The sequence below is a fragment of the Narcine bancroftii genome, chromosome 3, assembly GCF_036971445.1.
Source record: "Narcine bancroftii isolate sNarBan1 chromosome 3, sNarBan1.hap1, whole genome shotgun sequence".
NCBI lineage: Eukaryota > Metazoa > Chordata > Chondrichthyes > Torpediniformes > Narcinidae > Narcine > Narcine bancroftii.
This window is the reverse complement of record NC_091471.1, coordinates 361855837-361883150: the sequence shown is the minus strand read 5'-3', so window position 1 is coordinate 361883150 and position 27314 is coordinate 361855837. Positions and strand designations below refer to the sequence as shown.

Genomic DNA, 27314 nt, shown 5'->3' with positions numbered 1-27314 from the left:
GTTGCCAAGCTACAAAAAAACGTTAGAACAGAATGGCTGAAATCACATTCGATTGACTAAGTGCTGACTCATTGATAGTACTTTTGTTTTCGGAAGCTCAGTGAGACTGAACAAAATGAGCTGTACAGCTTCAACCAATAATTAAAAGCAACTCAAGCACATAATGGTGGGAGCACATAACTGATCTGCAATGTCCTTGAATATTTATGAAAGGCAGATTCTCAATGCCTGTCAACTTTAATGCTGTTAACTTTTAATTTTGGGAAATGTCTGTCAAATGCCATGTTGAAATTTTAGACACAGAGTTACAAAAGAATAACTAAACACCTGTAGCTATTCTGAATAAAATTCGCGCCATTTCCAGCTAAGCTTCCTCTTGGTATTGTAATTCACCGGAGAGTATGACACAGGGCAACTTTTGAAAATTGGACTCCATGACAAACCGCTGAATATCCCCTACCACCAGCGGGTCAAACCTAACAAAAATTGGTGAACAGGTGGGAGGGAGTAATGCAGAAAGTCTTCACCCTTGCCTCGAGTCATTCCATTGAATGTGTAGCCACAGTTTGACATGGTGGTGGGTTCCAGGGTTTGGACCCAGACATGAAGGAAGGGAAATAGATTTCCAAATCATTTCCCTCATCCTGAAATGCTTGCCTCTTTTTGGTCACAGAGATTGGGGAGGGCCTTTATCATTCTCACACTGCATCCCATTATTGCGGAGGTTCAGGATGAGCTTGGTGCTGTTCCACTCTCCACCATTATTAACAAGTTGATGTTGCAGGATCTGATCCACATAGATCTATTGCATGTTGTTTTCATTGGTTGGCTTGACTATGATGGTGTCATATTTTTAGGTATGCCTGTTGTCATAACTCTCAGGAACCTCTGCACTCCCCACCAACCTGCTTTGGTAGAATGAGGGACAGGCGTGAGGCTACACATAGTGCGGTAGGCTTTCGGAGCTAATGGTACACAGCTTTTCTTGGAGGAATGATTTTTGAGCTGGCCAACTTTTTTTTTGAAGTTGTTTGAATTTATCATTGTTGTGGTGGTATAGAATGTGATGAAATCTTTTCTATGTGCCTCCACAAGATCTTCCATCAATGCCATCACTGCAGGGAGACTGGTGAAGAGGTCAAATAACACTGGATAATTCCCCCTCCCCCCCCCCAAAAGATTTTGCTTCTTGAAAAATATTGGGGATTATGATAGACTACTTCAAGCTGAACACAAAAATAATTTCACATTTGTTGTATCCCATAAGAAGTTGGAGAAACATTAAATTAACTTTTATTGAATTTAGCATGTTGAATCGCATAACGATGTTGACACATTTCCTTAGTTCAACTGACCTAAAAATGTTTTGCTGCTTATTTTCATTTGTACTCAGCATCTGATGCCTCTCATGTCAGTGTCCAACAATAGTCAGCCACCATTGATGGATTCCAGTTTCCTGATCCCTTTCATTATGTTCATCACAGACCAAGAACAGCAGGGAAGTTCAAGAGTAAGTGCAGAAAATGAATTTTCAATGAAATGTTGCACTTCCTGACTTTGTTTGCTTGAAGTAAACTTGAAATCTGACTGGAAATCCCCAAAATAGGTTATATCTAAAAAATGGTACATGACAGGAAAATTTTATGGTGATTTCCATGATTAGCACCTACAAATGTATATTTTTAAAAAAAAACCCAAAGTGTTCAGGAAGCAAAATCTTTGTCATCCAGTACAATTTAACTGCTGTTCCAGAACTATACTCTATAAGGACTTGGGTCAGAGACATCAAGGTTCATCACCAGTGAGTGATATCAAAGTGCACTTCAGCCTGACCCACAGGAAAAAAATGTCAGGATTGCATGTGATGTCAGTATTACTCTGAACTTTGAACAACTACACGATCGGAAGCAACAATCCAGGCAACATCCTGATGGATCTGTCTGCATCTTCTCCAAAGCCTCCTCATCCTTCCAGACCAGAACAGCACGGTTAGTGTATTGCTATTACAACACCAGCGACCAGGGTTAGAAACCGGCGCTGTCTGTAAGGAGTTTGTCCTTGTGGGTTTCTTCCAGGTGCTCTGGTTTCCTCGCACCATTCAAAACATACAGGAGTGAGGTTAAAAGTTAATGGGTTATTTGAGCAGCACAGACTCATGGCCCAAACGGCCTGTTATCATGATGTATGACTACATCTACAAAAAATTAAATTTAATAAAAGAACATACTCCAAATGTGGCTTTTTCAAAATTTTATACAACTGCCATATGACTTCCCAACGTTCTGCTCACTTCCCTGACTGATGAAGGGAGGCTTACTGTATGTTTTCTACTTCTATCTACTTCTGTTGCCACTTTCAGCCAACAATGCTCCTGGCATTTACTATGTTTATCCTTGAGTTTGACCTCCCTAAATATGCACCTCGTGCTTGTGTGAATTAAATAACATCTGCCATTTCTCTTACCATACCCCATTCACTGGGGTATAAATGATCTATATCTCAGTGTAAACTTTGTCATTCTTCTTTGCTCACCAGAACTCAACCATTGTAGAGTTTCATTAATTGGCAGTTGCAGAGCAGACTTCAAAGGCCTTTTGATGCCAAGAGTTTGAATCTTTTGCATTGAAGAGGCATCATCGATACACACAGTCAATGAACATTCTACCTCATCAACTGTACCTTTAATTTCTTTCAATGTGATGTCAATAGAGGCTTTATCAGTTGTGAGTTGCAATTTTATAGCCTGTAGCTCTGACCTGATTGCAGATAGATCTTTTCTGATACATGTCTGTTTTAATACCTCTGCGATATCTTTACGAAGCACCTTGCACTTCTAGCTTTAAGACCTCAATGTCGATTATCGATTCTTTCTGTTCGGGAGATGAACTCCTCGGTGAGATGGGATCAGGTCAAGGCTTCCAGCTGAGGTAGACTTCTGGGGCAGCTACGTGGTGTCTCAACTTTTTGCTTTCTTGTTGGGCATTCCCAGCTCTTCAAAATCAACACCCATAACTACAATGCGCTGCCAAACATAAGCAAATGGTAGAACATTACCTAGAACGCCATTTAATTATACTTTATCAATAGAGTTCGCGGGAGCTCTGAAAACTGGGTCCAATTCTATTAACTGCTCACTTGCAAACCCCCCCCCTTTGAGGCCATTCTTTTTCCGGTTTCCCTCCTGTGGTTTGTGGTCATATGTATTAGTTGGGGGCAGAGAATGGGTGTTTGTGAGGAGAGGGTGGGGTGAGAGTTGGTTGCAGATTAATGGATCAAGGGATCATCCTGGATTTCTTGTCCCATCCATCACGATTTCAGTTGGAAATTATTGATAATCAAAACATCTACAGATATTAGAAATCTGAAATGAAATCAGAGACCACTGTAGATATCAGCAAACGCACCTGTTGATGAGGAGTCATTGTCCTGAAATGTTCACATTGCTTCCTTCACCACAGATACTACCTGTCCTGCTTTATGTCCATGGCATTTCTGTCTTTACTTCCAATCATTAATAGACTTTGGAAAAAACAAGTACCATCTTGTTAGTAACTGAAGAGCCCAAGACTTTGGAATCACACTCAATTCAACACCACACTTGCAACACCTTCATAAAGAGGATTAAGAAGTGGTAGTAAAAACACACCGAAAGCTGGAGGAACAGCCAGTCTTTCAGGCCTGAGCCTTTCTTCAAGAAATAAGCAATATATTTTTGCTTTTTATGGACGCTGTAGAACCGACTGAGTTTCTCCAGCATTTTGATGTGTTTTTACCACACTCACAGCATCTGTAGACTTTTGTTTCACTCGGATTAAGAAGAGGGCCTACTTCACTTTCCGTACGAAAATGTAGCATGTCACAATTAAAACGTAATCAAAAGTTGGCTTAGAGGGAAAGTCGGCCTACAACATCACGGGCAGTCGACTTCACTCCATCAACATGAGGCGGTGTCTTTAAAGAGCAGCCTCTATCCTCCACGACCCCGACCACCCAGGTGGGGAAAAAGGTACAGGAGCCTCAAGACGAGCACTCAGGGGCCCGAGGACAACTTCTTCCCCGCTGCCATCCGATTCCTGAATGATCAATGACCCATAGACTTTTTGTGCATTCTTATTTTTACTTTTTTAAATCGTAATGTTGTAGGATGGTTATAACGTGAATGTTTGCACTGAGATGCTGTTTACGACCTGTTTATGCACATGATGCACATGACCTGTTTATGACAATAAATTCTGATTTTAAATGTCTTCTTTTCTTCTTTGGCTTGGCTTCGCGGACGAAGATTCAGGGAGGGGTAAATGTCCACGTCAGCTGCAGGCTCGTTTGTGGCTGACAAGTCCGATGCGGGACAGGCAGACACCGTTGCAGGGGAAAATTGGTGGGTTGGGGTTGGGTTTTTCCTCCTTTGTCTTTTGTCAGTGAGGTGGGCTCTGCGGTCTTCTTCAAAGGAGGTTGCTGCCCGCCGAACTCTGAGGCGCCAAGATGCACGGTTGGAGGCAAGATCAGCCCACTGGCGGTGGTCAATGTGGCAGGCACCAAGAGATTTCTTTAGGGTTAGGGTTCAGTTTAAATGTGTGATAACACAGATTTAAATTACAACTTTTGCAGAATGTGGCACTGGCCCACTCAACTTTAAATGGCAAAAGTTTCTTAAATTGTATTACACTGGGTAGAAAGTTTCAAAGTTTGAAAAGTTATGTCCTGACCTGGACTTTCTTCAGTTAGGACTTTTCCATCCAACTTACTTTAAGTTAAAGCAGGTCCGGCTCCCATCAGGATAATGACAGTCCCAGCAGCGGACGAAGCTGTTTGCGCACAACTCACAATAGGGGGGGGGGGGGGGCGGCGGCGGGGGGCGAAGGGGCGGTCAGTCCTTACGTGCAATCCTGGTTGAAGGAGGCGCAGAGAGCGGCGATGGTGGTCCCCTCTCCGCCAGCATCGCTTCGGCTCATCCTCGGCGCTCCACATCCGAGGCTGCTCCGCTCTACGGGGCGACCCGCCACTCGCGATCCCTCGCCATTCAGCCCCCCCCCCCGACCGCCCTGTCGAACAGCTGGCAAAGGTCGACGTCACGCTTCACGCTCATTGGACGGTGGCAACCGCCGACGCGCTGGGGAGATTGGCCCCGCCTCCCTCCAGCAGGGCCGAAGCTGATTGGATCCCCCCCCACAGGGTTCCAAACTTTTCCCCAAAGAAAGTTTGGCTGCACTTCCATGGAAGCAAAACTTTCCATTCTGAAATCAAATGCGGAACGGCATCTGCAGATGGGGGACATCACAGCGCGGGAAACAGGCCCTTCGGCCCGTCTACCCCGTGCCATACTATTTTTTTCCTGCCCTGCAACTCGCCCAGGTCCCGACATACCCACCCCATCCATGTCTCTCTGTCCAAATTCCTCTGAAATGTGAAAACTGAACCTGCATTTAACTAACTCAGCTGACGCAGAAGAAAGTTTTAAACCAAAGGCCATCCAAAGGTTGGGGAATTTTAAAATAGTTACAAGGTCTCAAGTCAAGTTTACTGTCACTTGATTGCACAGGGTACCACCCAACAAAACAGCCCACTCCAGCCCTCAGTGCAAAACATGCAGATGTGCAGCCAGATATAACACACAAACAGACAAGCAATATTTATGCAGGACAAGTATTCACATATATAAATAAGTATTGTTTTGTGAATAAGGGAGTCTCAGATGGTTAGTGTGAGCAGTTCCTTTGGTCATTCGTATATTCATGCACTGAAGTTTGGTCAGGTTAAGTATCCAAGTTTCAAGCAACTGGAAAAATTGCATATCCGGCATTCACCAATCTCCTTAGGTGCTGATGTCCAGGGTTTTACAGTATATCTTTTCTCAAGTAAGGAGACCATAACTGCACACAGTGCTCCAGGTAGGGTGACTAGATGTCTGGTTTTAAGCTGGACAGTCTAGCTTTTGAGCACACTGTCCTTCATCCAGTGTCACCTCGAGCCGGACATTAATTTGTCCTCCATTTGGGAGTGTAGGGGCAGAAGGGGCAAGGGAGGGAACAATTACCTTGATAAATGCAGCGTCCCGGGAGTCTGTAGGCTGTGTGTGACCATATTTCTTCTTGCACACATATGCAAGTGCCGGCTGGCGCATGCACGATGGATTGGAGTTCTCGTGTCAACAGCGTCACTAGCGTCAACATGCGATATGTGTGTGCATTTGTGCGTTCTATTGGAGGGAGGGGGAAGTGTAACGGCAGCGCACAGAGGTTCATGGCAAGTAAGGCACCCTCACCTCCCCTCCCCTGCTCTGAGAGAGTTTTCAGTTTGTGCCCCCTCCCCCCTGCAGTTGCCCTAATGCCCCCCTATTAGATTTGTTCTGCTGCCGACCCTGCATGTCCTCCTTTTTGGAAATTTGGAAATGGCCATCCTAGCCAGATTCACCAGTACCCAATACAGTTGCAGCAGAACCTCTCTGCTCTTAAATTTAATCTCTCCTGCAATGAAGGCTAAGCCTCTATTCACCTTATTGCACCTGCAAACCAATCTTTTACGATTCATGCACAAGCACTCTCAAGTCCCTCTTCACAACAGCATCCTGCATTCCTGCACCATTTAAATAAGCTGATCCCCATTTTATCTTCCAAAGTGGATGACCTCATATATACCAACAATGTACTTACTCCATCTGCCAGATGCATTGCTATTCTGAATGTTCTCCTCCTGCAGCATTTCAAAATAAAAAATAATGACTCTGCAATGCAGGTCATCACATAACATAAGTTTAGGATGGTTTCTCTCAAGCAACGTTCAGAAGAGGAGTGTTCCTATTTCCCCTTTTGAATGTAGCCCCAACCCATTTACTTGATTGGAAAGGCATTCAGAGATGCATGGTCCTCTTCCAACAGTATACCTGCCAGCAAGTAGGAGACACCAAAATTAATTTTAGAAGGGATGCAATGCAGATGTCTGAATCTTAAAATCATATAAAATAAGTTAAAGGAATAGAACCCCTAGTCCCATGACTATAGAAATGTTGAACCAGAGAACCTGACTGCACAGAAAACTGGCACTTTGACCCTTCTAGTCTGTGCCGAACTATTAATTTGCCTAGTCCCACAGACCTGCACCCGGTCCATAGACCTCCATACCTCACCTAACCATATACCTGTCCAAATTTTTCTTAACTGTGAAAATTGAGCCCACATTCACTTCAACATCTTGCAGCCCATTCCATACTCCCACTACTCTCTGTGTGAAAAAGTTCCTTCTAATGTTTCTCCTAATTTTTTCTCCTTTCACACAACCCATGTCCTCTGGTATGTATTTTTCCAAACCTTAGTGGAAAAAGCCTGCTTGTATTTATTTTATCTATATCCATCATAATGTTGTATGCCTCTATCAAATCTCCCCTCATTCTTCTATGCTCCAGGAAATAAATTTCTAACCTCTTTAATCTTTCCCCGTAACTCAGTTCCTGAAGTCTTGGAAACATTCTAGTAAATCCTCTCTGCACTCTTTCAATCTTATTTCCTGTAGTTAGGTGTCCAAAATTGGACACAATGCTCCAAATATGGCCTCACCAATGTCTTATGCAACTTACCAAAACATCCCAACACCTGTCTTCATTTTCTTGGAATTATGTATCTGTATTCCCAGATCCTTCTGTCCTGCTGCTCTCCTCAGTGTCCTACCGTTGACTGTATATGTCCTTTTTTTGGTTTGTCCTTCCAAAATGCAACACCTCACACTTGTCTGCATTAAATTCCATCTGCCATTTTTCAGCCCATTTTTCAAGCTGGTCCAGATGCACCTGTAAGCTTTGAAAGCCTTTCTCACTGACCACTGCAAATTGTGTCATCTGCAAGTTTGCAGATTCAATTTGCCATATTATCATTCAGATCATTGATATACAGAACTGACCTGAAGCACACCACTAGTCACAGGCCTCCTGTCTGAGAAGCAATCACCCACTACCAATCTCTGGCTTCTCCCTTATAGCCAATGTCAAAGTCAGTTCACTACCTTGCCATGAATACCAAATGTCTGTGAACCTTCCTGACTAACCTCCCATGTGGAACCTTGAAAAAGACCTTACTAAAGTCCATGTAGACAGGATCCACACCTTTCTTTCATCAACTTTCCTTGTAATTTCGTGAAAAACTCTATAAGATTGGTTAAACATGACCTACCATGCACAAAGCCATGTTGACTATCCATAATCAGTCCCTAGTGATCCAACTGCTTGTATATCCAATCTCTTATGACATCTTCCAATCATTTACCTACCACTGACATCACCAGCCTATCATTTCCAGGGTTACTTTCGGAGCCTTTGTTTAAGCAACGAGCTAACCTCCAATCCTCTGGCATCTTACCTGTGGTTAAGGACATTTTAAATATTTCTGCTGAAAATGAAAGAGTATCCAGGATGGTATTAATATCCTCATGTCCATTTATCAGAAGATCATACAAAGCATGCATAAAGAGAAGTGGATCACCTCACAAACTACCCATCCAGTCAAATACAATTTTTCCCCCATTTATAGAGGAGTCTATATTGAGTTCACCTGTCACCTCAGAAATCACAAAAGAAGACTAGAACAAGTCATTCTCAAATGCAAGAGTTTAGAAAAAAGACAAGAAAGACTAAAAACTTTGTTTTGGCAGTAAAACCTGTTTTCAGTAATCTAAAAGGCCAGTTTTTGCATTCTGAAAGAAGTTAAATAAACAGCTTGTTAAACGGTAGATTATGAAGCTATTAGGTTTCATCAACCTAGCCTTGCTCCAAGTTCTGCCAGTTCTGTCACAGAACGATAACAGTTCCAGTGCACATCTTCAGCATACATCTGCTATGCCAAGTTATGACAAAGAGTTACGTTTATTATCTTCCAATAATTTTAGTTACAGTTTTATGTTGAACATTTGAAATATCCAACAGTTTGGAACATACATTATAACTACTCAGCAAAGTAGAAAAATGACATTTTTAAATATCAAAAAATTAAATTAATCAGTTGTGAAGTAGATGTTGTTTAATATTGTCAATATCTCAAGCCATTTCAAAAAAGAGACAAGAATTGTAGATTCCAAATGTTTGGCCTGGAAGTCAGCCTGAAGAAAACTGAGGTCCTCCATCAGCCAGCTCCCCACCATGACTACCAGCCCCCCCACATCTCCATCGGGCACACAAAACTCAAAACAGTCAACCAGTTTACCTATCTCGGCTGCACCATTTCATCAGATGCAAAGATCGACAATGAGATAGACAACAGACTCGCCAAGGCAAATAGCGCCTTTGGAAGACTACACAAAAGAGTCTGGAAAAACAACCAACTGAAAAACCTCACAAAGATAAGCGTATACAGAGCCGTTGTCATACCCACACTCCTGTTCGGCTCCGAATCATGGGTCCTCTACCGGCACCACCTACGGCTCCTAGAACGCTTCCACCAGCGTTGTCTCCGCTCCATCCTCAACATCCATTGGAGCGCTCACACCCCTAACGTCGAGGTACTCGAGATGGCAGAGGTCGACAGCATCGAGTCCACGCTGCTGAAGATCCAGCTGCGCTGGATGGGTCACGTCTCCAGAATGGAGGACCATCGCCTTCCCAAGATCGTATTATATGGCGAGCTCTCCACTGGCCACCGTGACAGAGGTGCACCAAAGAAAAGGTACAAGGACTGCCTAAAGAAATCTCTTGGTGCCTGCCACATTGACCACCGCCAGTGGGCTGATAACGCCTCAAACCGTGCATCTTGGCGCCTCACAGTTTGGCGGGCAGCAGCCTCCTTTGAAGAAGACCGCAGAGCCCACCTCACTGACAAAAGGCAAAGGAGGAAAAACCCAACACCCAACCCCAACCAACCAATTTTCCCTTGCAACCGCTGCAATCGTGTCTGCCTGTCCCGCATCGGACTGGTCAGCCATAAACGAGCCTGCAGCTGACGTGGACTTTTTACCCCCTCCATAAATCTTCGTCCGCGAAGCCAAGCCAAAGAAAGACCAAGAATAATGTCAAAATGAAGATTTTTGAGAAGATGAAGAGAGAGTATTAGAGAGGCTGAGGAAAAATTTTAGAAGTGTTCCTGAGTGTGGGATCTAAACAAGTGAGACTCTGTTACTATAAATATAATAGAGGTAAGAGGCCAGAGTTGAAAGATAATAATACAATGCTAAGAATGAATCACAGGGATAAAACACAGGTATGAACCACAGACAAAGCAATGGAGCAATTTGAAGAAACCTATGATATCCCTGGTCTTCCTCTTCTCACAATTTCCGCGTTTAACAATTTGCACCATCATTCAGATATGTGCAGTGTGATTTGCAAACTGACCACTAGGGGCGCACATTTTAAAATTCCTTTTTTTTTACCTATTCCTTTTCTTCGATTTTTTTGCCAGTTGCATGAGGCTGCCGGTTACTTGAATTCTGGATAACAAGGATTTTACTGTAGTTTGTCTATTCAGTCAAGTAAACTCTTTCTCAGCAATAATGAGAAGATGAAAAGGGAACTATTGTGGATTTTGGAACTGGGATTCTATTCGATGACAGTGAAATCTGTTGTTGCAGTCAGAAAGGAGATCATGACCACTTCCAATCTCCTGCTTTCTCCTCTCCTTCCTGTTCCTCTCACTCTGCAACTGGCAGGAAGGGTTGTGTCCTCCTGATGATGTGTGAAGTGGGCCTTGAGATTCAGAGACTACAGCCTGATTAGACTGGACACTGAAGATTTTGTTTTCTGAACACTTTTGGGTGTATTTTATGGATTTTGGGCTGCTGATCACAAAAAATCACCTTAACATTTTCCTATCACGTATCAATTTTAGATATAACGTATTTTTGTGATTTCCTGTCATATTTAAATTCTACTTCAAGCAGACAAAACCATGATGTGCAACATGTCATTGAAAATTAATTTTCTGCATATGCACTTGGACTTCTTCCCTGCTGATCTTGGTGCAGTCAATGACCAACATCATGAAACATTTCACCAAGACATTATGACCATGGAAAAGCGGTATCAGGGCAACTGCAACCTATGGATGCTGGCCAACCATTATTGGACACTGACATGAGAGGCATCAGATGCTGAGTGCAAACGAAAATCAGCGGCAAAACATTTTAGATCATTTGAACTAACGCAAGGTGTCAGCATCATTATACAATTCAACATGCTAAATTCAATAAAAGTTAATTTAATGTTTCTCTAACTTTTTACGTGATACAGCAAATGTCAAATTACCTTTGTGTTCAGCTTGAAGTTGTCCCCAATTTTTTTTCAGGAAGCAAACCTTTTGGAAATAATTGTTGTCCAGTTTTATGATTCAGTAGGATGGTCCACAGAGCGAAATTATTGCCTTGAGTTTATCAGTGATCTTCTCTGTCAAGTTATGCGGGCAGCTTGGCTTTTGATTTGCATTTGTATTTGTCAAGAGCCAAGTGTATTTTCAGAACCACCCGCTGACTTAGCAGGTTGACTGAAATATATTGGAGATAGGGAACTGGTGCAGAATGAACATACTATGTGACAGCTTACTGCACACTGGACCATGAACATTGAGTTACTTTAAGTTTGGTTTCATGCCAACTACATATTTATGGAGTAGAATCCCTAGCAGTTCTAATTCATAATTAAGTTTGCATTTGGCATTCTGAAAGGTAAATGATCCCCGTCAATGGCACTTGCGTCACAGAGATGCCTGAAAGCTTATCCCTGCTCTCAAAGCCTCCTGTCAGTGCCGCTGAAGAGGTAAATGTATTCATCATCTTCAGATCTGGGCACACCTGCTTCACGCTGCTGATTGTAGAACGCAGTCGCTGTGACCCACAGCAGGCAGTAAAGAGATGTGTGCAGATGTGGATGCTTGATATTCAGTGTAGTGTGCCCTGACTTTGATGCTGGTCTCTTGGTGTGGTTATCAGGGTCGGCGCCAGAACATAGGCTCAGTATTTGGGGTAGTAGATTTTGCCCAGAGGTATGGAGGAACTGCTTTTCCCAGATGGTGGTGGAACTATGGAATTCGTTGCTCATTGAAGCAGTGGAAGCTACCTCAGTAAGTCTACTTTTGGCATGGTTGGACTGATTTTTACGCAGTAGGGGAATTAAGGGATATGGAAAAGATGAGCTGTTCATCAGATCAGCCATGATCTCATTGAACAGGCTCGACGGGCCGGATGGTCTACTCCTGCTCCTTTTGCTTATGTTATTATGTCCTAATGGCGAATTTAAAGCAAGTGGTTACCACAACTACATTCACTGAAATAAGGAGAGAAAGTTAATTCACAGTTTAAGAGCATGCTTTTTTGAGGGTTAATCCATGGCAATAACTTGCATTTGTGTCTCTTAGATAATTAAGCCCCCAGAAATGCTTAATATGTTATCAAATGGTCCCTTGACATAATTAAACAGTGAGCCATGGGAAAATAATGCCAAGCCAGTGGGTGCAAAATGAACTAGATCCAAATATTCTTACTGTGATAGACCAGACAAGTTTTTGTAAATACTGTATTGTAGAAGTTTGAAAATCCAGGCTTTTGGAGATTGGGTTGGTCCGGATTTTTTCCGATTCATGGGCAGTACTTTTAAAATTCAGATTTAAGGAGGAATAAAGAAGAGCGAACAGGTAAATTTTGATTGTTTATTTATTAGCTTAATTTATCAAAACAAGCAGTTTCAAAGAAAAATAAAAAGTCCTGCTGTGTATCTGTGGTGCTTAGGCATGCACGGACGTGCACAAAAGCCCGCTAAATTTTAAAAGTTTGAGAGTTTTTGAAAAGTCCGGTCTCTAAGGTGGCCTTGATTTTTGGCATTTCTGAATTTTTAGACTTCTACTGTATTACTCCCTGAGGCCAGAAGGTGGAGCTCACTGATGACAATCCAAAGAGAAGAAGGCTTGGTGAGGAACAGCACCTGCAAGAAACACTGGGAGAGATGGGGATGGCAATGGCCATGAAATCACCCCTCTTGCCCATTGGCTTTACATGATTTAACTAGTTATTTTACATACTTCTTCTCATCAAGGGGTTAGCAGTGGAGAGGGACAAGAACTTAAAATTTCTGGGTGCCCACATCTCTGAAGAGCTGTCCAAGGGCCTCCATGTTGATGCAATCACAAAGAAGGCTTGCCAGCAGCTATACTTTGTAAGGAGTGTGAAGAGATTTGGTACATTACCGAAGACTCTCAGAAACTTCTACAGACGTACTGTGGGGAGTATTCTGGGTGGTTGCATCACCATCTGGTTCGGAGTTGCCAACTCTCAGGACAAGAAAACACTCCAGTTGTTTGCTAATTTGGCCTGTGACATCACGGGTAGTAGATTTCACTCCATTAAGGACATCCACAAGAGGCGGAGTCAAGAAAGCAGCATCTGTCCTCAAGGACCCCCCGCCCCCCCCCCCCGCCCCCCCACCATCCGTGCCTTCTACACTTTGCTACCGTTGGGAAGAAGGTGCAGGAGCCTGAAGATGAGCACTCAGTGACACAAGGACAGCTTCTTACCCTCTGCCATCAGATTCCTGAATGAACGTTGAACCACAGACACTGCCTCACTTTGTCTTTTTCTTGCACTATTTTTATTTATTTTGTAACGTGGTTTATATAAATGTCTGCACGGTGATGCTGTTCCATAACAATGAATTTCGTGATATGTTTATGACAATAAATTCTGATTCTGATTCTTCTATCACTACGGAAACAGCAGCAACAGTCTGAGTTTGCCTCCACCCCAATACCCTCTCTTCTACCTGCCCTCGCTTTTACCATCCCATAGACATATAAAAAAATCTGATGGTTGTTTGTCTGTGTCCTTGTATCTTTGAACATGACAATAAACTTGAACTTGAACTCATCAATGGGCAGCACTTCGGCCCCTGAGTTAGAAGATCGTGGGTTGGAACCCCACTGAAGGGAACTGAGAATGGCAACTTAGCGAAACATTGAAGGAGTGTTGGAATTGCCATACTTTTGAAGTAATGTTAAACTGAGGATCGTCCGTCCTCTCCATTATATCTGAGGATCTCACAGCCCTCTTCTGAAGAGGATGCCTCAAACAGCTGATTTATTCATTTATTTATTTGCTCTTTGTAGAAGGCAACTATAACGGCAGCTACTGGTTGTTAAACATCAACTTATTATAAATTACAAAATCATGAAATTGTCCTTCATGCTCTTGGTTTCTGGGTCCATCTTTTTGGAGAGTCTTCTGTGTTTAAGAAGATGTAGTGAAGGCTATCCTTCAGAACAGAAAAACCTCAGAAAAATACAGGAAAGTGAACACAATTGGCACACCTTTATTTTCATTCACGATGTCCTGCAAACAGCCACGCCACTCATGTTTCCATTTTAAACACAATATTCATGGAAGTATTTGAGAGGCTGTCACAGAGAACCCGGCTCGTCAGTATACAGCGACACTTGATGTTTGTCTTGGGATTCATCCCTGGGAACAGTCTTGTACATCAGAAAGTCCTCTGTTATACAACCACGCGGGACACACCTCAGCAAACATCCTTGTATCCTTTCTCAGACCTTCTTGGCAAACGAAAAGTTTATGGAGTGGTGGAAGAATGCCTCATTCACATCACAGACATCAAGGGGGCACATGCATTGAGATTGCTCTGCCCAGAAAGGATCTGAGAGGAAGTGCCAATTGTTCTGGTTTTGGGGGGGCAGGGGGGATGGGCACAGTTAGTGTAGCGGTTAGCACCACATTGTTACAGGCTCAGTTGGAAACTGGGACTGTCTGAAGGAGTTTGTATGTTCTTCCTGTGTCTGCGTGGATTTCCTCTGGGTGCTCTGGCTTCCTACCACCTTTCAAAACAGGTCAATTGGGGTGTAATGGATTCATGGGCTGAAAGGGCCTGTTACTGTGCTGTATATCTAAATTTAATTTAAAACGTGGCTGTCTGCAACTGTAAGAGAAGACCAACTCTAGCGAAGGATAGCCTTCACTACATCTTCTTAAACACAGAAGACTCTCCAAAAAGATGGACCCAGAAATCAAGAGCATGAAGGACAATTTCATGATTTTGTAATTTATAATAAATTGATGTTTAACAACCAGTAGCTGCCGTTGTAGTTGCCTTCCACAAAGAGCAAATAAATAAATGAATAAATCAGCTGTTTGAGGCATCTTCTTCAGAAGAGGGCTGTGAGATCCTCATATCCAATGGAGAGGACGGACGATCCTCAGTTTAACATTACTTCAAAAGTATGGCAATTCCAACACTCCTTCAATGTTTCGCTAAGTTGCCATTCTCAGTTCCCTTCAGTGGGGTTCCAACCCACGATCTTCTAACTCAGGGGCTGAAGTGCTGCCCATTGATGAGCACAAGTTCAAGTTTATTGTCACGTTCAAAGATGCAGTGATAGTGTTTTATAAGTAGTCCAGTGGACATCACAAATATAGTACAAGAAAGTTGGTATGGTGCAAAGGTGATATAATTTTACTATTTTCAGAATCAGAACTTATTGTCATGAACAAGTCACTAAATTCATTGTTTTGCAGCAGCGTTACGGTGTAAACATTTCAAAAATAAATAAAAATAGTGCAAGAAAAGTGAGGCAGTGTCTGGTTCATTGATCAACCAGGAATCTGATGGCAGTGGGGAAGAAGCCGCCCTTGTGCTGCTGAGTGCTCGTCTTTAGGCTCCTGTACCTTTTTCCTGATGATAGCGGAGAGAAAAGGGCATGGTCTGGCTGGGAAGGGTCTTTGAGAATAGATACTGCTTTCTTAAGACACTCCCTCATGTAGATGTCCTCGATGGTGTGAAGTCCAGTATCCATGATATCACAGGTCAAGTTAACAACCCTCTGGAGTGTTTTCTTATCATTAATGTTGGCATCTCCATATCAGTGATGCATCCAGCCAGAATGATCTCCACAGTATACCTGTAGAACTTTTTGAGTCTTTGGTGACCTACCGAATCTCCTCACACACCACACAAAGTATAGCTGTTAGCAAGCCTTCTTTATGATTGCATCAACATGGAGGCTCCAGGACAGATCCTCAGTGATGTTGACACCCAGGAATTTGAAGTTCTCGACCCTCTCCACTGCTGAGTCCTTGATGAAGATTGGGTCGAGCTCTCCTGACTTCCTCTTGAAGTCCCCAATCATTTCCTTGGTTTTGCTAACATTGAGTGCAAGGTCATTGGTGTTGCCCCACTGAATGAGGTGATCTCTTTCCCTCCTATAGGCTTCCTCCTTGCCATTTGTGATTCTGTGAACAACTGTGGTGGGAAAGATACTGTCCTTAAATCTGATGGTACGTGATCTCATACTTGGAAATCTTCCTGGTGGCAGAGAGGGTGAAGAGGGTGTGACTGTGGTGGTGAGGATGTAAGTTGTTAAATTTTGACTTGAAGCACGAAGCTGGCTGTATTCCTTTCTTCCTGGTTATAAGCTATGGGTGATAATTATCTCTTTATTTGTTAAAGTATTAAAAACTATTAACCAATGGGAAAGGGACATGTCCCTGATTAATGAATCTCAAGAGAATTCTAAGAAATATTTACATATATGGAGCAGTCTGTTCAAATGTTCTTCAACCCTAGGGGTCAGAATGTATAAATATATGACTTGTAAGCTGTGAGGAGACTAATGGCTCATAGCAGTGCTTCTTGCTTAATGGAGTTCTTCTGCTTTGCAAAGTGAGTTAAAAATCTGTTTGTGCAGCTGTATTGTGTTTGTTTTCAAACAAGCAAAGGTCCACTTTAACAGTGGGATGAAACTTTTAATATATGCTTTACCAAGACAACGGGAGTTACAGGTGACCCCAAGTGCCTCCTACACAAAGGAAAGAAATCCACCCATTGGCTCTTTACACAGTAAAAACTTAAAGTTCTATCAGTTCAGTTTGGTGCTGGCTGGTTGATAATTTACGTTTAAAAAATTGGGCAACAATACAGAACAGAAAAAGGCCCTTTGGCCCTTCTGGACTATATCGATCTATTTATAAGACAATGATGAGGCCAAATTTGGAGTATTGTGTGCAATTTTGGTCACCTAACTACAGGAAAGAATCAATAAGATAGAAAGAATGCAGAGAAGATTCACCAGGACATTGCCCGGACTTCAGGAGCTGAGTTACAGGGAAAGGTTAAACAAGTTAGGATTGTATTCCCTGGAGCGTATAAGAATGAGGGGAGATATGTTAGAGTTATTTAAAATTATGAGGGGTACAGACAGAGTAAATGTAGATAGGTTTTTTTCCAATGAGGAGAGGTGAGATACAAACCAGAGGACATGGATTAAGGGTGAAAGAGGCAAAGTTTAGGGGGAGCATAAGTGGGAACTTCTCACAGAGTGTGGCTCATGGGCCAAAAGGGCCTGTTACGATGCTGTATGTCTAAATAGATGTAAATTCAATTCCAAGACCCCGAGCATCATGTCTAAAAAGCATTTCTATGCTTCTTCATTATCACTTGGTCAAACTCCTGCCAGTGAATAAAAGGCTTTAACTGGGACCAATTCAGAGATGGGACAGGACTAGGTATGGGTAATCCATAAACCTGGTGCTAGATTGTATGAAGCTCAAACCAAGAGAGACTCTGTCTGTGTAAAGAATCAGCTATTTCTAATCCTACTTAATCCTGACTCAGAGGATTGAATCCTGAAAGAAAGGTATTCAATTCTTTAATTCAGAAGCATTATTTCAAGGTTTAAGATTCCTTTAATATCATGCCATAGTACAAAACATGCAATATTACATGAAATTGTCTTCTTCCTGCTGTAAGGCAAAGAGTTATTATTAGTGTTGCCCGGTGTCCCTTACAGTAAGAGAAGCAAAAGCATCCTTTCAGAGTCACTGAGTGTCTGTGGATTTGCCTCAAGCGCTCCCGCAACCTCTGCAGCCACACAGACTCCTGTCGGCCACCCCTAGCTCCAGATCCAAATGGAGGAAGCCTTCAGCTCCCGAGGCCCTCTGGGAGGCCCCTCCTTACCCTCAGCACCCTCTCAAATGCTGGCTCCAACACCTGGTGCCCATGAGCTTGTCTCCAACAGCCTGCATGCATGTGGGTCCCCTAACCACGTCCCCCAGCGCCTGCGTGGGTCCCTCAGCCACTGAACCCTTCGCTGGTTCACTGCTGCGGTCACCCTCCCTGTGGGGTTGTCTCCTCTGCTTTTCCTTCTCTGTTTCTCCAGAGATGGGGGTGGGTGTAAGGGATTGCATTGGGTGGAGATTCGAAAAGGGAATACTCTCATGGCTGCTAGTTCCGCTGAGACCAGGGAAATCTAAATTGTAAAATTAAATGAAGGCCTCAGATCTTAATGAGATTCCTCAGCCGCCTACTGGGAGTAAATTTATATTCTGTTCTTTAAACCTTTAGGGAAAACCTAATGAGGGATGCCAGTTTTTGAAGTAAGTTACTTTGGGTGTTGTGGTCAAGGTTCATATTTCTAAATTTTCACATCTCACTGAGTTCAACCCTGTGCTTTTTTTACATAACCTAGATGTGATGACCTATTTTTTAAAATTCTCTTTCCAACTCATGAACACACACCAGCGGGTGTATCTGATTTTCCCCATTTCATTTCAATATCCTAATCCCTTCTGACATGTCGCATGCACTGCCAGCTGAGACCATGTACAAACGGTAGGAACAACACCTCATTTTTCATCTGGGCCCTCTCCAAATGGATGACATTAACATCAACTTCTATTAAACCCCCCTGCCCGCCCCTTCTTCTTCTTCCCCATCGCCTTTCCCTCAGCTCTGCTCTCTCTCTCTCTCTCTCTCTCTTTCTCTCTCTCTCTCTCTCTCTCTCTCTTTCTCTCTCTCTCTCCCCCTTCCCTTTTCCCTCTGCCTCCTTTCACAGAGTCAAAATCAATTCTCAACTCTTCTCTTTTGTTGGCCTGGACTCCTCCCCCAGCCAGCCTTGTTGTTATTCTGGAGTCTTCCTGTTCTTTGATTATTCCTTGAAGAAGGGCTCAGGCCCTCCTATGGACGCTGTGAGTCTGGCTGAGTTCCTGCAGCATTTCTGCATTTGCCTCTATCTTTCCCAGTTAAATATCAACATTAATTCCATCAAAATTAATACTTTCACTCTGTTAAATGTCATCTTCTGCGTGTCTTGCTTTTTTTGAGATTGGCTTTGATCCTACTCAGTCTTTGTTAAATTTATAAAATTCATTTCGTCTGCAATCTATGAAATGATGCCTGTGTACCCAAGTTCGCATCATTCATATAAATCAACAAGGCAGTGGTTTTCCACCTCTGACCTTAAGTGCACACCACCTCACGCTTCCTTTCAGTCTGAAAAACTATTCACCGATACTATTCCAAGGAAGCTTTGGCTCCTCAAAGATATGATGCGTCTTTCCTCTGGCATGTTCCCTTGCAAGTCCTTTGTGGCTGATTAACCTGTCTGATTTGCACTTCCTCTTCCTAACGACACTTTGAATTCTTTTTCCTCTAGACTAAACATGTTGTTGTGGTTTGACAGACTCTTGACCTTGACTCAGGCTCACATTTTTTTTATCTTTATGTAATTGTTGCTTGTATATGTTCTGCCAGCTTTTGTAATGCATCTGATGATAACTGGTTATTTATTCAGAATTGCTCCACGTTTGGAGGAAGGTTACCTGGTTTCCAGCTATCCACATGTTATTGTTGTCAGGATTTTAGCGAATATCTTGAAATGAAGTCTTAAAGAAAGATAAGTCTACATGCAACATTTTATTGAATAAGGTTGGGTTCTATTCCTTGTTCTCTCACCATAATTTTATAAATGCTATCGTACAGGACAAAGATGAAGCAAGTTTCCTCCTCAGCCTGATCTGTTATCCATTGAGGACATGACTAAGCTGTGGTCTAGCTCAAAATACCCTTTCTCGAGTTCCAACATTCCACACATTGTTTTAAAATATTTCCTATGTTGAGAAAGTTCCCTTTATGGAATTTCGCTCATAGTTCATCCATAGGGCAATCATTGCTTTTTTTTGCAACCAGATTCAAACCACTGAAGAGAAGACTCTCCTGCAGAATCTTCTCATCACTGGCATTTGGTTGGTCGGAATCACACTGATACTCATTAAGGACCTAGTTGGTGAATGTACCTACCTTTTTTTGGTGTTCAAGTGTCGGAACAGAGATCACGGTCCTTTTCAAATTAAACATTGGTGGCATGTAATGGTTAGCGCAAATCCATTATGGCACCAGTGAGCCGGGCTCAAATCCGAATCTGCCTGTAAGGAGTTTGTTCATTTCCCGTGTCTACGTGTGTTTCCTCATGGTGCTCAGGTTTCCTCCCACGTTCCAAAGATGTATAGGATTTTTCAGGTTAATTGGTTACATGGGTGCTTTTGGGCTACAAAGGTTTGTGGGCCAGAATAGGAGCCAGTGGGTTGGGCTGTGTTTTGATTGGTAGATGAGGTGACTTCCGACCATGTTCCTGCCAGAGGGGTCAAGTCGCCCTCCCATTATAAAGGGCCTGTGACCGTGTTGTATCTCTAAATTAAATATACCAGGTGAAATCACTTTCATGTGTTGTACCATGTGCAGTGAGGGAGATTTGAAACATTCCTTACCATCGGATGCCTTCCTCTCTGGAAGGTGTCTCCAGTCTGGACGGTTTGAGCGCTGATAAGAAGCATTGGAGTACTGCACCTTTTTAGAGGCGTTCAATCCACAGTTTAAGAAAGGGCAGTCAGAGAGTTGGTGATCACCAGGCAGAGGAAAAGAGGCAGGTAGATGGTGAGGGAAATCTTATGGTGTTTCTCGCTCCAAAACTGTTTCTCCATCATTTCTCAATATGATGGCATTGAAGGTACCAGAGTCCAGTCCAAGGCACTATAGTTGGCTCAGATGTACAAAAGGAAGAGAAATAATCAAAGGGCAATAATCGTGGGGAATTTATTAATGTGTGAATAAACAGGCATATCGACCACTGTAAAATGGATCCAGGAAGCTGTGGTATTTTAAAGTGAGAGGGTAAACAACCACATTGGATCTAATGACCTGGGTGAAAAGAGGGATGAAATCCTGTAAAATGGATTGAGGGAGCTAAATATCAGATTATAGAGTAAGGCCTCTAATCTCTGGATTATTGATAGAGGGATAGTGTAGGAGGGAGGAGTTTAGATCTGTGGATTTGGGGAAGATGGGACCTGTATAAATTGGATGGGCTACACCTAAACCAGAGGGGCTCCCTGTGAGGAAGTTTGTTTGTGCTGGTGGGAGGATTTAAACTAATTTGGCAGGGGAATGGTCGCAGAGTCAATGTTCAGTTGGGGTGGGGAGGAGAGGTCAAATACAGAAGTAAAACTAAGTAAATCCAGTTGGCACAGGGGCGGAGAGCAAGGCTAAACTGCGCCTTTTGACTGGTTTGGAAGTCCTCCAAAGGTGAAGCAGTCCAGCGTTGACATATTCCTAAATGTGAAAGGTAAGGACAGCAAGTTCAAAGATGCCAAATTCCATGTCTCATACCCCTAGAGAACAACTAACTGACTCTCACATATCTATTAAATCCTCATTTATTTTTTTTGTCACTAAGTAATTAACCAATTAACCCACAGCATCTCTTTGTTTTAATGGGAGGAAGCTAGACCACTCAGCGGAAACCCACACGGTCACAGAGAGAGCTATACATTAGACTCAATGTGGTACTGAGCCCAGGAGCTATGAGACCTTGCTGCCCAGCACATTTTTGTAGCTTTCATACGACCTCTTCATAACATATGTTCCTACCTTTGCTTGTGTAATCAGCAAACTGAGCATCCATACCTTCAGAGCCTAAATTGATGACTCAGTGTGAAATAGAAAAAGAAACCAAATCAAATATACAGTAAAGCCCCTGGTATCCAGCAACTATGGGAATTGGTAGATGCTGCATAAATGTATTTTCCGGTTGCTTGAGACTTACTCTTACGTTGCCAAACTAATACACCTGCATTAAGAACAAACAGTTTAAAAGACAAAAATACTATCATGTACTTACACGGAACAAACTTCACTTGCATGAAGATATAAACCTTAAAGCACTTTATTTTATTTTCAGTCACATTCTTTGAAAACATTTAACCGTCTCTGCATCCGCAGGTCCCTCCCCCTCCATGGAGCCACCAAAAAGACGAACAATAACATTATGGATAGTAACTTTCCTGCCTCAAGTTTACAGAGAAAGCCTCTGACTGGAGCAACTCTTTCTAAGTAGGGATAAGGACAGTCACCCAATGGTGAGCGGCATCAACCACCCTCTTCATCCCGAGCAATGGTATTGCAGTTTCACACAAACAGATGCTACGAACAAAACACGACACAGGCACCCCGCTGGCTGAATATTTGTTACTTCAGAGAACATTTACTTTTACAATTTATGCATTTTTTACATGTTATTTTATTCTTAATTATTTTAATATTTAAAATATATTTTCCTCGATTTTTCTTTGCTGGTTGAGTGAATGGGGTTTTACTGTATAAACTGTATACTGTAAATTTCAATGGCAAGAATACAGGAAGTTGAAGCCCAGCTCTAATCCTCGTCGCTGAACAGACATCCTCATCATTCTCTGCCCAGTGATTTTCAAATGACTGACACTGAATTGGAGTTTGCTCATTTTCCCTAAAACCACATGAGCTTCCTCCCACCTCACATACATGCAGGTCGATCGTTAACTGCCCCCTGTTAATTGCTCCAAGTGTCTAAATGAATGGTAGTAAAATCTAAAGGAATGTGCAGTGATTACGTCAGATTCGTTTAAATAGGTGGCTAATGGTTGGTGTGGACTCAGGAATCAAAGCACCTGCTGTATCTCTGTGACTGATGTTTGAGGAAGAGAGCCCAAGACCTTTCTTCCACTTTCCCACATGGGATGATGCCATTTCTTAACCATGCAGAGAGATTAATAGCCTCAGTCCAAAATTAGTCTGCAAGGCTTGCTGGCTTAGTGTAATACAAAGGTATGGAAAGGAGAAAGGAAAGCAAGTTGCAAGTTGAATGCTTTTTTTCCTCCAATCTTTATTTGATAGATGTAGAGAGAACAACCTCGTCTCCAGGTGACAAAGTTTTGGTTTAATGACATTACAAACCATCAAGCATGGTTCCCACACTTCTTTGCAATTTTTCCCTAAATGTACCTCCTTCTGTTGGGTTTTTCCCCAGGATTATATATGACCAGAGCATCCCAAAACAGTTAAGAAAGAAAACACAGTGATCAAAAAGGAAGATTTAATTAAGTATATTGATTTTCAGTATTTTTCAAAATCTTAAAATTAAAAAGAAAGGGTAAAATTTAAAAGATAAAGCTAATAGGTTTGATATAATGTACTTACTGTATTCAAAAAGAATTGCAAATGTAATCCAAAGTTCAAGAAAGAGTGTAATGAATGAGATGAATAATTGGTAGAAACTAGCATATTAACAAGAAAGATAAATATCACAGAGAAACATTAAACACAAAATCTCTGAAAATATAGAGCAAATTGCAGCATTCACTTCCCACAATTATTAAATAAAGTTTCACAAAAAAAATTCTGGTTTTATTATTCAGAAAAGAAGAAGAAAAAGATCAAAATGGGATCCAGAGAATCTTTAAATGCCATGTGGATTCTGAATTTATTTGACAGGTCAAACAGATATTAAAAAGAGCAAAACTAGATGTTTTAATAAAAAGCAAAAATAGAGAGAAGGCATAACAATGAGAGTAGAGGAACGAGGAGCGAGACGTGCTATTGCCCGCCAAGGGATGGACATGATGCATCAATCGTGAAACAATGTTTGATGACAAATTCTGGTGGGTGAAGATCTACGGACAGATCATGGAATGGAATATGTTGGGATGATGTGACTGAGGACCAAGGAAGGTCAAATCACGAAAAATACTGATAATACTGTTTGTACAGAGGAAAATAAGTATGAAGAAAATGGACGGGCAACAAACGCAATCAATGAGGATTTAAAAAAAAAGCTTAATTAGGAACGAATGAAGAAAAAGGATGGAAATGAATGAATTGAAATGAATTTTAGTGACATTCTATGGCGAACTTGGATAAAGGTTGGTCAGTTAATGATAAGATCTTACATCAACAAATTCATGATCAAGCAACTCTCTAATCCTTAAGAAATCCCTGAGTAGTTTATTTTTGGATAGGAAGAAATATCAAAAACATGACCACCAACCAACTAATTAGTTTGAAAGATTAGAGAAAAATGATCTTGCTTGATATTTGGAGTAGTATGGCATTGTATGGAATGAGGCTCTTATTCAGAAAGATGCCCAAATAGGGGAAAAAAATAGAGATTTTTCAGTTCAACTTTGCACATTCACAATATCACAGACAACATGGTCCTCCCTACAAAGTTCAATGCTTAAAGATCAACGATAATCAGAATGAATATGTATATCTGCTGTCGTAATGTTTTGATTTTGGGGGAGGGGGGGAAAGACATAATTGTACACATCCAATATGCATGTAGATATGAACAGCTCATTGCACACACATTTGGATACCGTACCAAGGAAGGTCAATGCTCAGCTTTGAAGATGAGAGCCTACAACATCGACTTGTTCTGTTAAGAACTTTGTGAAAATAATAAATGTGAGCTTAAACAGGAAACTTCATCGCACTATCATGGTTTCTATTTACAATCGTCCGCAATCTTGAGGCCTGGCCTCACTTGTGATTCTGAAGCCACTGGTGAATTGAAGGGGGAAAGGGGAGAGAGAGAGAGAAAGTCTCTGCTGACGATCAGAGCAGCAGTGCACGTTGAATTTTGGGGCATTTGCCATCTTCAGATGATACCATACTGTGCCAGTTCGTGTAGTTCCAGGTGACTGAAGGCCTCCCAAGGGCAGATGACAGTGATATCTGTAAACCAGCAGAGGATAACAGATTGAGTGAACTGTGCTCATACTTTCATCAAGGTATTGAATATTTTCCCCAATTATCAGTCTTCCAAATAGATAAATGGTAGGTCTTAAAACTATAAGCTGTGGCATGATTCTTATAATGTGGATTTAATTTTTCATTGCTATCGAAAATATTTGCAAATGCTGGCCTTGGATAATTCAACTAGTTTATAGTTTACCAACAAAATCAATCTTTTAGTTCCTTATTTAGTTAATATTAAAAATAGTTTTACTTCATTGAGGTAACTGTCTGGGTTGAGCATCAATAGTATTTGATTAATTTTCATTGGAAATTTTTCATAAGCTCAAGGCACATGGAAGCTCAACGGTGAGCAAAGATGACCACAATAGAATTAACAAGGAGTTAGCTCCACATATCCTTCCTTATTCATGGCAGTTATGTCTGAATTAACAGGATTTGTTCTACACTTTTGATATGCAGTTTATCTGTACCTTAGTACATTTGTGGTTTCCAGTCAATATTAATTATCATAGCATGTGAAAGAAGTGTGCTGTGAAATCACTGGGTTTTCAAGATTAATTCACAGCACCGCCCTTGAATAAATGAATAATAGTTCAGCCAAATAATGTCATTATTACCTGTGCCTAATCCTTCCATTCCAGGAATGTCATCACCAAACCTATGGCAGAGGAAGAAAAAATGCTTAACAAGCCATAATAAAAGAAACTGCAACTCATTCAGGGTAAATAACTGCCATATCAATCTTTATGTGCAAAACATTGACAACAAATCAAGAGTGGGTGGGACGATTAGCCTAATGACCCAGTTCGAATCCTCAGCTGTCTGTAAGGAATTTGTACTTTCTCCCGTGAATGCGTGGGTTTCCTCCGGTTTCCTCCCACTTTTCAAAACTTACTGGGGTTTAGGTCTGTTGGGACCAATCGGGCAGCACGGTCTCAAGGGCTGGAAGGGCCTGTTGCCATGCTGGATGTCTAAATTTAAATTTAACGTGTTGTTTGAAGGGAGCATTTCAGTTGAACCTCATTCCACACAAGTACATTTTCAGCAAGGATAGTGAGTTGGGCCCTTTCCCTGTCACTGTTGCCCTGTAAAAAATTGCAATGTTAGTCATCCCAGCAAAGAATAGCTTAGGGGGTAGATTAGATGTTCTGAATTTTTTCACTTTTTTTAATTTGGCTTTTAACTCGGCAAATGGGTTTAACATGGTTTTACAGATCAATTCAAATTATTGTTTATTAAGGAATTCTCAGCATGGTTTCATCTTTTGTGTGTGTGTGTGTGTGTGTGTGTGTGTGTGTGTGTGTGTGTGTGTGTGTGTGTGTGTGTGTGTGTGTGTGTGTGTGTGTGTGTGTGTGTGCTTATATGTATAAAATGATTGTTCCGTGCTTTCTTTTCTAAAATTCTGTATGTAAGCATCTATGTTAAACTCAAAAAAAAAATTTAAAAAGAAAAGAAAGAATAACTTTCAAGGTTGAGACTGGGGATCAGACTAAGACCTCAAGTTGTATCAGTGAATGTCAGTGGTGCATTCATCATTTGCTCAATTTCTCAGGTTCAATCAAATTCCAGGTTGCAGCTTTTGTCCTATCACCCCATATTGAGGAATTCTGTATCTGACCAACATTAGACAACTGCATGTAATATCGGTACACTAAGCACATCTGCGGAGGACCTTGATCAATCTTAAATATAATTGTTGGCATTGATCGTTAATCAGCTCCTTTCTCTTATTCCAGTTGACAGTGAAACATAACGACTTGTGCCAAATAATCTATTCTTGCAGCTCAGAGATTTCCATGAAATTGTGCTTGCTGGGAGGAGAATACTCATTTACGTGCTTAATAAAAAGCTGTTACAGTAAAACCCCCAAAATCCGGCACCTATGTGAATTGTGGATGCTAGATATATGAATTTTCCAGTAGACTGAGAATCACTCTTACAATGCCTAATGAATACACCTGCAAGTAAACAGTTTAAAGGACAAAAGACAGTGAAAAATGTAAAGTAATTTGAAAAAAAATCAGTACTACAGTATTTAATTATGTAAATTAAATGTTAACTTTAAATTTAGACATAAGTTATGGTAACAGGCCATTTCGGCCCACAAGTCCATGGTGCCCAATTTACACCCAATTAACCTATACCCTCAATACATTTTGAATGGTGGAAGGAAACCAGAGCCCTCAGGGAAAATCTACGCAGATACAGGAAGAACGTACAAACACCTTACAGACAGCGCAGAATTCGAACCCCAGTCCCGATCGCTAGCGCTGTAAAGGCGTGGCGCTAACCGCTATGCCAATCGTGCCACCCGATTAAAGTTCACTTTAATCAGGTCATTCTTGTAACTTACTACATTTAAATTCGAACCCAAGTTGCTGGCGCTGTAACAGCGTTGCGCTAACAGCTGTGCTAATAATGCCAACATCATAATTAACCACACCACCCACAAGTTTACAGATAAAACCTTACTAATATTCTTAAATATACTAATAAACATAAA

General features: G+C 41.7%; 2 protein-coding genes and 1 long non-coding RNA gene across 8 annotated transcripts in view; 1 reads left to right on the top strand and 2 right to left on the bottom strand.

Annotated features, from left to right (window-relative positions):
• The window catches only part of wipi1 (WD repeat domain, phosphoinositide interacting 1), a 76577-nt gene extending 71516 nt beyond the window's left edge, over positions 1-5061 (bottom strand). The window contains exon 1 of one of the 2 annotated variants that reach the window (XM_069930054.1): positions 4879-5061. In XM_069930054.1, coding sequence (XP_069786155.1) covers positions 4879-4952 — 74 coding nt within the window. In that variant the 5' untranslated portion in view covers positions 4953-5061. Of the gene's footprint in view, positions 1-4745; positions 4770-4878 lie in introns of those variants that run through there. The other variant, XM_069930055.1, reaches the window with a different exon arrangement.
• Positions 1843-24625, top strand: LOC138759514 (uncharacterized). 3 transcript variants are annotated; one of them, XR_011354894.1, is made up of 6 exons: positions 1843-1988; positions 12801-12872; positions 16174-16242; positions 18308-18339; positions 19536-19669; positions 22019-24625. It is a non-coding gene; the product is annotated as an uncharacterized lncRNA (long non-coding RNA). The 3 variants fall into 3 exon arrangements; XR_011354893.1 differs by lacking the exon at positions 18308-18339; XR_011354892.1 differs by lacking the exons at positions 12801-12872; positions 18308-18339.
• LOC138759513 (retinal rod rhodopsin-sensitive cGMP 3',5'-cyclic phosphodiesterase subunit gamma) overlaps positions 23401-27314 on the bottom strand; it is a 29174-nt gene continuing 25260 nt past the window's right edge. For all 3 annotated transcript variants that reach the window (XM_069930064.1, XM_069930063.1, XM_069930062.1), the window contains 2 exons: positions 25429-25469; positions 23401-24787 (listed from right to left, as the gene is read on the bottom strand). In XM_069930064.1, coding sequence (XP_069786165.1) covers positions 24711-24787; positions 25429-25469 — 118 coding nt within the window. In that variant the 3' untranslated portion in view covers positions 23401-24710. The remainder of the gene's footprint in view (positions 24788-25428; positions 25470-27314) is intronic.